Source organism: Rhincodon typus, chromosome 14 (genome assembly GCF_021869965.1).
Source record: "Rhincodon typus isolate 14 chromosome 14, sRhiTyp1.1, whole genome shotgun sequence".
In the NCBI taxonomy this organism is placed as follows: Eukaryota; Metazoa; Chordata; class Chondrichthyes; order Orectolobiformes; family Rhincodontidae; genus Rhincodon; species Rhincodon typus.
The window spans coordinates 47,754,891-47,767,933 of NC_063345.1; the positions used below are offsets into that span (position 1 = coordinate 47,754,891).

Below are 13,043 nucleotides of genomic sequence, written 5' to 3' on the forward strand. Positions count from 1 at the left end.
TAGGTAACAGGCAAATATTTTTAATAGAAGGTAATTTCCTCAAAGGAATAGTGGATCCCACCACCAACAAAAATAGATTTTATAGGATTTATTATGGGTAAGCCAAAAGAGAATTTTAAACCATTTAAATTATATCAAGGTTAATGCATTCCATGGTGCATATGAATATTACTTAATGTTAATATTTGATACTGAATAATCTTTCATATATGAAAGCACAGCTCCTCTGTTGACTGGAGACCAGGTATCAGTGAGTGTAAAAAATATTGACTCAGAATTCATGGTCAGACTCAAAGTAATGGTATCTTGCCGACCTTGATGAAAACTGTTCACAAACGTCTAGTAATCTATGTGGCCTGAACTTTCCTTTTCGCAACATCAGTTCGAATCTGTCTCTACATCAAGTTGATGGTTTGTGCTTCTTGAGTGTTGTTGAAGCTGATTCATTCAGACAGATGGAGAGTATTCTATCACAATTCTGACTTTTGCCTTGTATGGTAGAATGGCCAACAAGATTCGAGGAGTCAGGAGGTGAGTTACTCGCCAGACTTCCCAGCCTCTGATCTATTCTTGCACCCATAGTACTTACGTGGCTGGTCCAGTTGAATATCTAGTCATTATTAAGCCCCCAGGATGTTGATGATGGAGCTGCATTGATGACAAGCTGTTGAATGTCAAGTGGGGATTGTTAGATTCTCTCTTGTTGGAGATTATCATTTTGGTGTGGCTCAAATCAATAGTAATTGTCACATCAGTCCAAGCCTGATATCTGGGTTATGCTGCATTCACGTACTGACTGTTCCAGAATCTGAGGAGGTGTGAATGGTTTCATTGTATTCTGAGGTGACCTCAACAATGTGCTGATTGGAGAAGTATAAAACCATCGGCTGCAACTTTTGGATTTCAAATTTAGCTTCTATGAATTCCTGAAATTGATATCAGCATAGAGTGATAATGACCGCAAACACTGATGGTTTGCCGTCATTACCATCTCAAAATATAGGTCAACAAATTCCAGATACTTTAGTGATAAATGCATGACTATGATCCCTGTCGATCAGATTGTGTAAAGACACAAAATCAGGTACACCTAATAAATATGACCTCCTTGGAGCTTAGAGTATAGAAAGGCATGGTGAGTTGTATTGAGACACCACTAGTTATAAATCTTTCAAAGGTAGACAAACAGGAGGCTGGAAAGACACAGCAAGCCAGGCAGCATCTGGAGGAAAGAGGCAGTCAATGTTTCAGGTATTACCCTTCTTCAGAACTGTCCTGTTTGTCTACCCGGATTCCAACATCTGCAGGTTTTTTGTCTCCATAAATCTTTCAAAAACTGGTTCACAATTAAATAAATCTGGCTCATCAAGTGCTAGCTATTTCCTGGGATAGTGTCACAGTCAAGAATCAAGACATGATTCTTCATTACTGGTATTCCTTAAAGTTTCAACATCTGACCCCTGGAGGCATTGAGTTTGTCTTTGTGCTTTTTTATAAAAGTGAGAACACTTCATAGTTTCGTGCAAATGGAGAACAACGCTGACATTTATCGTAATTGATACGACTGGAAGTCCTTAATGATATATTATTAAAGGATTTTTGTTGTATACCTGACATGGCTTATCTCTTAGAATAAGTAGGGCATTTACATGCCCGTATTCGGGGTTGGTTGGGGGTTGGGGGGGTGGGGTGCGCGTGGGTGGTGACGTGATGATACATTGCCTTACAGATTATTTTTGAAATTAATATAAATTGTCCTCGTGAAAATCATGTGTCAATATTTGTGATCAAGAAAATCTTGCATGCCCTGTGGTGTTGACTGTCCGATCAATTAATATCGGTGTTGTAAATAATCTTAAGAACAAACAGTTCATGAGGCAATTTCTACCTAAGAACTCTCCAAGGAGAAGTGCCTTTCTAACAGCGGACAAATTTTGTTTCTCAGCCTTAGGGCACCCTCTAGTGGGAAACTTTCATAGCACATTATGGTTTATTAATTAGTTTTCATACAGAAAAATATAGATAATTGAATGGAGGGTCATGAGAAAAAATATGTATTTTGAACATTCATTTTAATTTCTCTTTCTATATGCATTCAAAAGTTACCAGATTATTTTACCAGTGGCAAAATAGGTACCTTTAAAACCTGGCAGAAACTGATACAATATAGTCATTGAATCTTGAGCATATGCCATATTACTCAATCTTACACCTACAGGCTGGCCGTTCACCACCCCCGTTCTGAATTGAGCTCTACAGTTAGAGAAATGTGAGAACTGGTTAATTTTGATTTAGTTTGTATCGATTTCTGCCTACTCCCTGATGTGGCTTTAGGTTGGAAGGTGGACAATGTCAATTTAAGTTCACTGAAATTGAGAAGCAAGGATAATGTTTTAGTTGGTAAGATTTCAAAAAAGTCATAAACATCTTTCCTAGATAGTGGCATCACGTCTATTGTATAGAACAGGATTTAAGAAATGTGCTGCCAAGTTTCTGAGATATGCCAGATGTATCAGAGACCTCAGTAGTCATGTGAGAGAGATTGTACTGCATGGTTGTACCTAGAGTAGCTTAGGAGAGAGAAGTTCACTCTATCATGTGTACAGTGCATATAAATACTGATTGAATGCATACCTTGAGATCTGCCAGAGCTAATGTGAAAAGACAAACCTATACCAAAACACATGAACTGTGAGGTGGTTCGCTAGCTAATGGTTCCATCTGTTCAAGAGTGAGTTTGGTCCATTCCTCTGGGAACACTTTTGGGGAACTTAGCTGTATGTTAACTCATGTACAGAGCCTCTGTAACTTTACCCTGGTCAGCAATCTGACTGAAAGCTCAGTCAAGATAAAGCTTAGATAATATGTATAGTAGGCCTTCTCACAAAGTGAAATTCATTACATGAATAATGGGATGAATGAATCCTTTCAAAACATATGAATCTGCACCACAGGGGAAATCAATACAAAAAGTATTAGAATAATACTTTAGATTTCAACAAGGTTTGCCAGCCGTTATCTATTACAGCCTGAAAACCATCATGTGGTGAAATCCTCAGTACCTTTTACAGGAAATGTGATTGAAATGCATGTGCTTGTTTATAAAATAATAATTATTAATGTTTAGGTTTAGATATTGTAGATATTGGTCACAATCATTCTTATTGAATGTGTAATTCATATGAAAATCAAAAAATTATATTAACACATTAATTTATGGAATAATTTATACACTAATAAAACAAACTCCCTAACAAAACACCCATAAAAGGCTGAGGCTTAAAATTAAAGTCTGTGCAAGTATTATTGTTGAATTAATGTTTCCATTAATTTCTCTAAGGAGCTCAGAAATGTGGAACATGAGCCAGATTCCAGCTCCTGCACTGGCATGATGTCCTACCTCCATTTAATTTGGATTTGACAAGGATGAGAAACTATTGAAAGTGATGTGATCTAACCAATTGGCCATGCACTTCTCTGCCACTCACACTGCAAAATCTCTGCAGTAAACTAATGCCAGTAAAGGTCATTAAATGGTTAAGAAACAGCCATGTGAGTGATTCTTCCACTTTATGAACTGGTTTCAATGCAGTCAACAACAAATGTGAAAAACGTTTCTTAATTCAGTAGCAGCAAAGAAAATAAAACATAAAAAGAATAGACGCTCCAGAGTGCATGTCTGTTTGTGCGCAATTTCCTTCTTGCCCTCCCCCACTGGAATTAAGATGGGAATTATTTAAATCCGGATTATAGTCGGCACAGCAAGAAATGACTGAGACATGTTTCAGAACTGACAGACAACAGGCTTTTTTTCTGCAGTATTTCCATGGATCCCAAATAATGAATGAATCTAATCTGTTTGAACGTACTCAGGTTTAAGTTGATCATCTCGTTTAAATTGAGCCCTGACAATGAGCCTGTTTTCAGTGTGTCTGACAGAACAGTAGCAGTTTATGCATTAGGTGAGTTAACGTGATGTAACACTAGAATTGCATTCATCGAATTTAAAAATAAGCTGCAAGTTTAATGCTTCAAGTATACATTTGAATTTCAGATTGTTTTATATTGTATGGCAGAATTATAATTATTTTTTATCTTGAACATCGCTGAATGAACATGATTCTCTGGGGGAGGGGATAATTAATCAACAAGTGATTTGCCAGATAATTCAGTGTATGGCATTGCTCAAATGATTTCACTGCAAGGAGGATGGGCAACTCATTTATCATATTCAACTTTCCCTCCTCCCTTACAAAAAGATGATTCTACTCTTCAGACTTGATTTTGCTTCAATAATTATTACTCCAGTGGGAAATAAAGGGTCACTGGACTCGAAACATTAACTGCTTTTCACTCTACAGATGCAGCCAAGCCTGCGGAGTTTCTTTAGCACATTGAGACAAAAATCGATTTGATCATTTAATATTGTTAGTGGGATGGTGTTCTTCAGGAAAGCTTGCCACATTTACCAAGCAATAATCATTTTCACTTTAAAATAATTCAAGGTATGTGAACTTGGGTCTTGATATTTGTGTACGACGGGAATACAAATGCAGTCATTCCTTTGAATGACAAAGCAGGCTCAAGCAGCCGTTTCTTATGTAATATTTTTCCTTAATTTTAATCAACCCGTTTAGTCACACTTCTACCGCAGGTGGGACTAGAACCTGGACTTGCTGGTCCAGGAGTAGGGATATTACCCTTATGCCACAATACGCAATGCCTTGTTCTTGTGTTCAGATCATTAATTACTTTGAAATACAATGCATATTGCTTTTGGTAAATCTGATGTTATTTGGTGCAGAGCATCATCATACAATAAGCAATGAATTAAGCATGTGAAGCAGCGTTAGTTGTCAGGAATGTTATTGTTTTCAACTCTGAAGCAAAATAGCTGAAATAGAGGTCAAAATGTCAAGACTGCAATAGACACAGATTCATTTCTGCCTCACTGGATCAACTCCATCATTTTATGAGTCAGTGGTGTAGCAATGACAAAATTCAGAGAAGGAGAGATTGAAGCAACAATCTTCATGAATGCTGAGCAATTACAATTACAATTACATAAAAAGAAAATGTAATTGTTCTTTAACTGTCACAGAAAGAGATTTGTACAATATTATTATCTTCAAAGGATTGGAAATGCTCTAAATCTTCTTGATGAGGGGCAATATTTTGTTAATTAACAGCACTCATCTGGCTCGAAAGCTGATTCAGCAAAGTGTTCAACAAGGTTCTGCATGGTAGGCTGGTTAACAAGGTTAGAGCATGTGGGATCCACGCAGAGCTAGCCAATTGGATACAAAATGGGCTTGAAGGTAGGAGACAGAGGGTAGTGGTAGAGGGTTGCTTTTTGGACTCGAGGCCTGTGACCAGCGGTGTGCCACTAGGATCGATGCTGAATCCACCTCTTTTCATCATTTATATAAATGATTTGGATGTGAATGTAGAAGGTATGGTTAGGAACTTTGCAGATGGCTCCAAAATAGGTGGTGTAAATGACAGTGAAAAAGATTAACTCAGACTACAACAGGACCTTGATCAAATGGGCCAGTGGACTGGGGAATGGCAGATGGAGTTTAATTTAGATAAATGTGAGTTGTTGCATTTTGGTAAGGCAAGCTAGGACAGTTAATGGTAGAGCCCTGGGGAGTGTCGCCAAACAGAGAGACCTAGGGGTGCAGGTGCACAATTCCTTAAAAGTGGAGTCACAGGTAGACAGGCGTTATATGAGTTGACACGTCATGTTGTGGCTGTACAGCACATTGGTGAGGCCAATTTTAGAATACTATGTACAATTCTGGTCACCCTTCAATGGGAAGTATGTTGTTAAACTCAACGGTGTGCAGAAAAGATTTACAAGGATGTTGCATGGAACTCAAGCGTTTGAGATATGGGGAGAGGCTGAATAGGCTGGAGCCTTTTCCCCTGGAGCATCAGAGGCTGAGGAGTGACCTTTTAGAGGTTTATAAAATCATGAGAGGCATAACCAAAGTCTTTTTCCTGGGGTGGGGAGAGCATAGGTTTAAGACGAGAGGGGAAAGATTTAAAAAGGACCTGAGGGGAAACTTTTTTCACACAGAGGGTGGTGAATGTACGGAACGAGCTGCTGGAGGAAGTGGTGAAGGCAGGTACAATTACAACATTTAAAAGGCATCTGGATGGGTACATGAGTAGGAAGGGTTTAGAGGGATATGGGCCAAATAGGATTAGGTCAGATTGGGATATCTGGTCAGTGCAGACGAGTTGGACCATAAGGTCTGTTTCCATGCTGAATGACTGTATGACTTAAGTTTTAACTCTTAGCTTTTAACTGCTGAAATATATTAGCTGCAGCACAGATTTGTTTTAGCTTCAGACAGTACACAGGGAATTAAATCAACTTATTTGAACATGACTCCGGGACAGGTGAGATTTCTGGCTCAGAAACAGGAACACTACCACTCTGCTACAAAACCCTTCATGGTAGGACTGTTCTGTGGTGATGCTTTGTAGGGGCTTTCCTGAGATTGGTAACTGAAATGCATTATTGATAAAAGAGTAGAGGTATTCCGCAGTTGTTAAGGTGCTTTGAATTCTCATGCCTGCCTCCGGTGAAGTTGTTATTTTGGAAGGGAGAACAAAGAAGAATATTATTTAAATAGAGAAAAACTGCAGGGATCTGCAACACAAAGAGACTAGGGGTTACTTATACATGAACACAGAAAGCTCGCACTTTGGTGCAGCAGCTAATGAGAAAGGCCAATGGTATGTTGGCCCTTTTTTCAAGGGGTTGGAGTATAAGAGTAGGGAGCCTTACTGCAACTGTGAAAGGAGCTGGTGAGACCACTTCTGGAGGATTGTGAGCAGATTATGTCCCCTTATTTAAGGAAAGATATCATTTCATTGAAAGCAGTTCAGAGAAGGTTCATTAGGATAACCCTTGTATGGAGGGATTGTCTTCTGAGCAAAGGCTTAACCCCGAGTTGGGAATCTATTCACTGACGTTTAGAAGAATGAGAGATGATGAATTTTATTAAAGCATAGGATTCAGAAAGGGACTTGACAGGGTAAATGCTGAGAGGATGTTCCCCCTCGAGAGAGTTTCGGACCAGAGAGCATAGTTTCAGAATAAAGGGGCACTAATTTTAGACTGAGATGAGGAGTAGTTTCTTCTCTCAGACAGTTGACAGTCTTTGGTAGACCTTGGCACGAGAACTGTGAGGGTAGAGTTCTTGTGCAACTTTAAGGCTAAGACAGATAGATTCTTGATCAGTAGGGGAAGGTTTAAGGAAAACCACAAGGAAGTAGATGTGAGGAATGTCAGATCAGCCATGATCCTATTGAATGGTGGAGCAGGGTCAATGGGCTGAATGGCCTACTCCTGTTCCTATTTCATCTGGTCTTGCCTGCTACCTGATAACTTTATGATAGGAAGGGATTAATCTTCCAATTCTGTATACCTGAGAAACATTTATTTTTAACCATCTTGTTATTCATTGTCTAGAATTTGAGGGACGTACGTTTGAAATTCGACTGAAACGTTTGAGGATTGTTTTGCTTTAGAATTTTGCCCTAAAAGTTTCACGGATATTTTAACAGGGAGTTTAAAAGCACATTCTCCACAGGGTGGATTATCTGTCAGAGATGCCCTGTTGTAAGCAATGCTGAATTGAGACCAACATCTTTCACAGGGAAGATAATTGGATTGTGCCTGTAGGTCTCCTCCGAGCCTACCCAGAAGTAATATTGCTGAGGGTTTGCATGAAGAGAGGCATATCAATATCAATTATTGTACGTTACAAGGAGACCAGAAACAAAATATGTGGGAAGAAAATAATGCTTTGACAATAGTTGGGGAAAGAATGCCAAAAGCATTGCTCAAATCATAATTTTACTCATTATCGTGATGCCTTTTTTCCCTCTAATCTAGTGGCTGTGTGTCTATCAATTCATCGGTTAATGAGTCTACATTCTCTGGCTAACCATTGCGTCCACGTCATGTTCAGTCTCATTACAAATTGTTGCATCTGGGCTCGGAAAGTTCAGGAACCAATAAGGTTAGTGTCTTTCTGTCTTGTTGATGTAAAGGGAAATATCTTACAAGAAGTGCTACTACTTGGAGGAGGAAATGGTGAGACAAAATTTTATATTTATGCAGCAGCATCTTTGACAGCCCATTGAGCAAAGAAATCATAGAATCCCTAGAGTGTGGAACCAGGCCATTCAGCCCATTAAGTCCACACAGATCCTCCAAAGAGCATCCAACCCAGACCCACCCTCATACCCTATAACCCAGCGTTTGTACATCCATGGACACTATGGGAAATTTAGCATGGCCAATCCATGTAACCTGCACATCTTTGGACTGTGGGAGGAAACCAGACTATCCAGGGAGAATGTACAAACTCCACACAGTCACCAAGGATGGAATCTAACCGGGGTCCCTGGTGCTTTGAGGCAGCAATGCTAACCACTGAGCCACTGTGCCACCCTGTCTTTGCCTGCTCCTTTTCAGAATGGTTTGTACCAGGGATTGTACAAGATGCTAGTGAGACCACAGTTTTGCTCCCATTATTTAAAGAAGGATATCATGTCATCAGACGCAGTTCAGAGAAGGTTCACGAGGATGATCCTTAGTATCCAAAAAGGCTGAATGGCCTACTTCTGTTCCTATTTATTTTGGTTTTATGGTCTTTAATACAGTGGATTAAACCAACCAGAGATTGGGACTAAGCTACATTGGGGTAGTCAAATGCTGGGTGTCACATGTGACCTGGGAATAACTTTTCTGCATTGCATCTGTGCTATTTCTGTGGCTTGATCTTGACTCCAGTTGGGAAAAATAAATAGGAGCATTTTCCATTCCTGAGTATCCACACTCTAACTTTAAGTACACAATGCTTTACACGAAACACAATTCACTTTTTGTTGGAATTTTGTGATAACCTCTAAAGCAGAGAATGAGCGACTCAGTTTTATTTTGCTCCAAAGATGTTGGGGAAATTTATTGGGGTGAATGGAAGATGGGAAGTGGGGTGATGCATGGGGTTGGAGGAAGGGACAGTATTCTTTTCAGCACTGTTGTTTATTTTTCTTCTTCATCAAAACTGATTGCTGAGGTTTGCTAGAATCCTGAAAACTTTTGTCCTATGCCACCTGAGTTGTGACAGTGTGTTAATCGGGAACCAGAAACAACAGTGAATGAGGATTTGTGCATAAATCAAGTGTTAGTCAAACTAAATTCAATGTCAAAAAGATGGATTATACAATTTCAGGCTGTGCTTGTCCAATTCTAAGGCAGGAAACTTTTCTGCACCTTATGTTCATTAATGTGAAATTAAGGAGCAGAATGGCACAGACACTGCACACTGGTACAGCAGGTAGCATCAAAAATGTGAAGACACATACTCAATCTGCTTCAAGTGCACTTGGCCTTGCAAAAAGGAATGAACATTAAATGCTGCAGACAGCAATCGTGGTTCTCCCAGCAGTAATGCAAATTTGCAGAAGTTGGAAGCAGGCCACAGAATCATGTGACCTGTAATTAGAGTAGGGTATAACTACAGCTAAAAGAATATGCCTTTGTTGGAGGGAGAATAGTTTTGAGAAATTAATTTTGAGATAAATGTCAACTTTGATTAGACACAGTAACCGGTTACTTATAGAGCCAACGTACAATATTGCTATCATAGGCATTATATTGATTATCTGACAATGATTGTTGGCCCAATTTGAACAAACTATTGATTATCAATGCACTTTTCCCCCTTTCAGAAATGTTACTCTGCTGATCCTTGGACTGAGCCACACAGGGAAAACGGCAATAGTGAAAGGAATACAAAAAGGTAAAAAAAAACAGCTACCCTCAGACCTGATAAAGAGCAAATTGCTTTTTAATTTTTCTGACGGAACAAGCAGACGTAATTAAAGAATGGTAAATGGATGTGGACAACTTAGCAATTCATAGAAAGAATCTCAATAAATATTGTCACCTTCAATGATGGCAGCAACCAGTGAATGTAAAGCTAAAGTCTGAAGTGTTTTCAACCAATCCTCAGCCAGAACTGCTAAGAAGGTCCATTTTGACCTCTTCATGAGAATCCCACTACCATAAAACCAGTCTTCGGACAAGCTCATTCGCTCCCAATGGAATAAAGAAATTTTTGAATTTGCATAGGTCACAGCAAAAGTAATGTGTTGCCAAATGTTGGGTGACTTGGTGGTTAGCGCTGCTGCCTCACAGCGCCAGGGGCCTGTGTTCAATTCCAACCTTGGGTGACTGTGTGGAGTTTGCATATTCTCCCCGTGTCTGTGTTGGTTTGCTCTGGGATCCTCCCACAGTACAAAGCTGTGCAGGTTAGGTGGATTGGCCATGCTAAATTGCCCCATAGTGTCCAGGGATGTGTAGGTTAGGTGGATTAGCTGTGGGAAATGCAGGAATAGGGTAAAGGTGGGGGTGAATTTGGATGGGATGTTCTTTGGAGAGTTGGTGTGGATTTTTTTGAGCCCTATGGCCTGTTTCCACATGGTAGGGATTCTATGATGATGATGATGATGATGATGTTAGAGTTTAAGTAGCTGGGTGTTGATGCATAGAACAGGATTTAATCAGGCTCAAGCACATATTTTGCAGATGTACAATCTACTTACAAGCACATATTTTGCAGATGTACTTCCAACTCAACATCCACAATGGCAGCCTGCTCCATGAATACAAGTAAAATTCATATTAATACATAATTATCAATGCTAAAAATAAACACAACGTCAAAGCTATTCATCTTGCACTCATCGGGACTGGAATTTGGATTTCTGGAAGGCCTTTGACAAGGTGCTGCACAGGAGGCTGCTAAATAAGATGAGTCTGTGGTGTTAGGGGCAAGGTAGTGGCATGGAGAGAGGATTGGCTGCCTGGCGGAAGGCAGAGGGTGGGGATAAAAGGGTCTTTTTCAGAATGGCAGCTGCTGACTAGTGGAGTTGCGTGGGGGCGTCTGTGTTGGAACCACAACTATTCATGTCATTCATTAACAATCTGGATGAAAGAACTGGGGGCATTGTTGCTAAGTTTGTCGATGACACAAAGGCAGGTGGAGGGACCGATAGTGTCGATGAGGTGGAGAAGCTGCAGAAGGACACAGATGGGCTAGGAGAGCGGACAAAGAAGTGGCAGATGGAATACAATGTGGGAAAGTGGTAAAGAATAGAGGTGGAGACTATTTTTTAAATGGGGAAAAGTTTTGAAAATTTGAAGCATAAAGGACTTAGGAGAATCTTGAACTAGTACTCCTAAGTTTAACATGCAGTTTCAGTTGGCAGTTAGGAAGGCAAGTGTAATGATGGCATACATTTTGAAAGGGCTAGAATACATGAGCAGGATGTACTGCTGAGGCTGTATAAGGCTCTGGTCAGACCGCATCTGGAATATTGTTAGCAGTTTAGGGTCCTGTATCTAAGGATGTGCTAGCAATGGAGGGGGTCCAGAGGAGCATCATAATAATGATCCTGAAAATGAAGGGCTTGTAATAGAATAGAAAAAGAGTAGGAATTTATTGTCATGTACTTTTACATGAAAAATACAGTGAAAAGGTATAAAAGTCATCCCACCACAGTGCCTACATCAATGATAGAAGTCATACGTAATTACAAAACAAAAATAAAATTAAGACAAAGTTCATCACATTTCAGTTAATGGCTCCTCGGCTCGGGGAAAGCCAATTTGGGATTGATCGAATACCTTGAAGATGCAGCTAGGATGATACTGCCACGCTAGGCCATTGGATGCTAGGCCAGAAGCCTCTGCCGATGAAGATCGTCATAACAGGCCGAGACCACCACTCCTGGATGAGACCACCTGCCAGACCGCTAGAATACCTGGATGCCGAAGATGAAGAAGACCTCCAATGGCGATGAAAGCTCCATGATGGGACAAGACAGCCACACCTGGACAAGATCACCAAGCAAGCTGGGAGACTGCCGCGCTGGGGCAAGACCGTCTTTCTCCTCCTCCAGGCACCCAGCCCTAGCTGTGGACCTGGAGCCTCGGCCTAGCATGCGAGTCCGGGCCGGGGGAGTCAGCCTGGATCCTGTTCCTTGCTTCCTGGGAGACCCCGGGCTGGGTGGAGCCACGTCTGGCTCGTTCTGGCGTTGCTATTGCTCCTGCCACCAGTGTCGTCCTCCTTCTCTCACCACTTTCCAGGCTCAAAAGTAAATAAAGGAAAAAACTTGAAAAAGGGTAAAACTAAAAAGAAGAAATAAAAGAGAAGGAAAGCTGATGGGGACAGTCGGTATCCGTACCCATTCCTTCACCATCTTGAAAAAATGTACGAGGGACCGTTGAGCAGTCTGCGTCTGTATTCAATAGAGTTTAGAAGGATGCAGGGGGATTTCATTGAAACTTACCAAACAGAGAGGCCTGGTTACACTGGATGTGGAGAAGATGTTCCCACAAATGGGAGAGATTAGGACCTGAAAGCACTGTCTCAGAGTGAACGGACAACATTTCAGAATTGAGAGGAAGACTTTCTTCAGACAGAGGGTGGTGCGTTTGTGAAACTCATTGCCACAGAGGACAGTGGAAGCCAAGTCACTTGGGTGTCTTTAAGACAGAGATGGTAAGGGGGATCAAGAGTTACGGGGAGAAAGCAGGAGATTGGGGTTGAGAAACATATCAGCCATGATTGAATGGTGGAGCAGACTCAATGGGTGGAATAGCCCAATTCTGCTCCAAAACGTTATGGTTTAATGTAAGAAACCGGGCTTTGAAAGGAAACAGCAATTTATGCAGAATGAGAAAACGGTAGTGAATAATTAGACCATGAAGACGCAGCAAGAACTGTTAACTGTCAGCCTTAGTAATCTGAAAAAAAAACTCAGATCAGGCAGGTGGTTTGATATTGGCCTGGACCCTGCCATGCAAATGTAGCAGGGATTGGAAGTCTCTGTGACCCTTTCATCAATAATAAAGTTAGAACATATAGATGACATGGCTTTTGCCTACAAAGGACAGGGCCCTATGTGTTATTTATATGTAGCTTCTAGTACATACCAATGAATCATGCTGA

General features: G+C 40.6%; 1 protein-coding gene across 1 annotated transcript in view; it reads left to right on the forward strand.

The window, feature by feature from the left end:
- Positions 1-7,980: 7,980 nt before the first annotated feature.
- LOC109935640 (ADP-ribosylation factor-like protein 13B) overlaps positions 7,981-13,043 on the forward strand; it is a 31,633-nt gene continuing 26,570 nt past the window's right edge. The window contains exons 1-2 of the mRNA XM_048605391.1: positions 7,981-8,039; positions 9,757-9,827. Coding sequence (XP_048461348.1) covers positions 7,981-8,039; positions 9,757-9,827 — 130 coding nt within the window. The remainder of the gene's footprint in view (positions 8,040-9,756; positions 9,828-13,043) is intronic.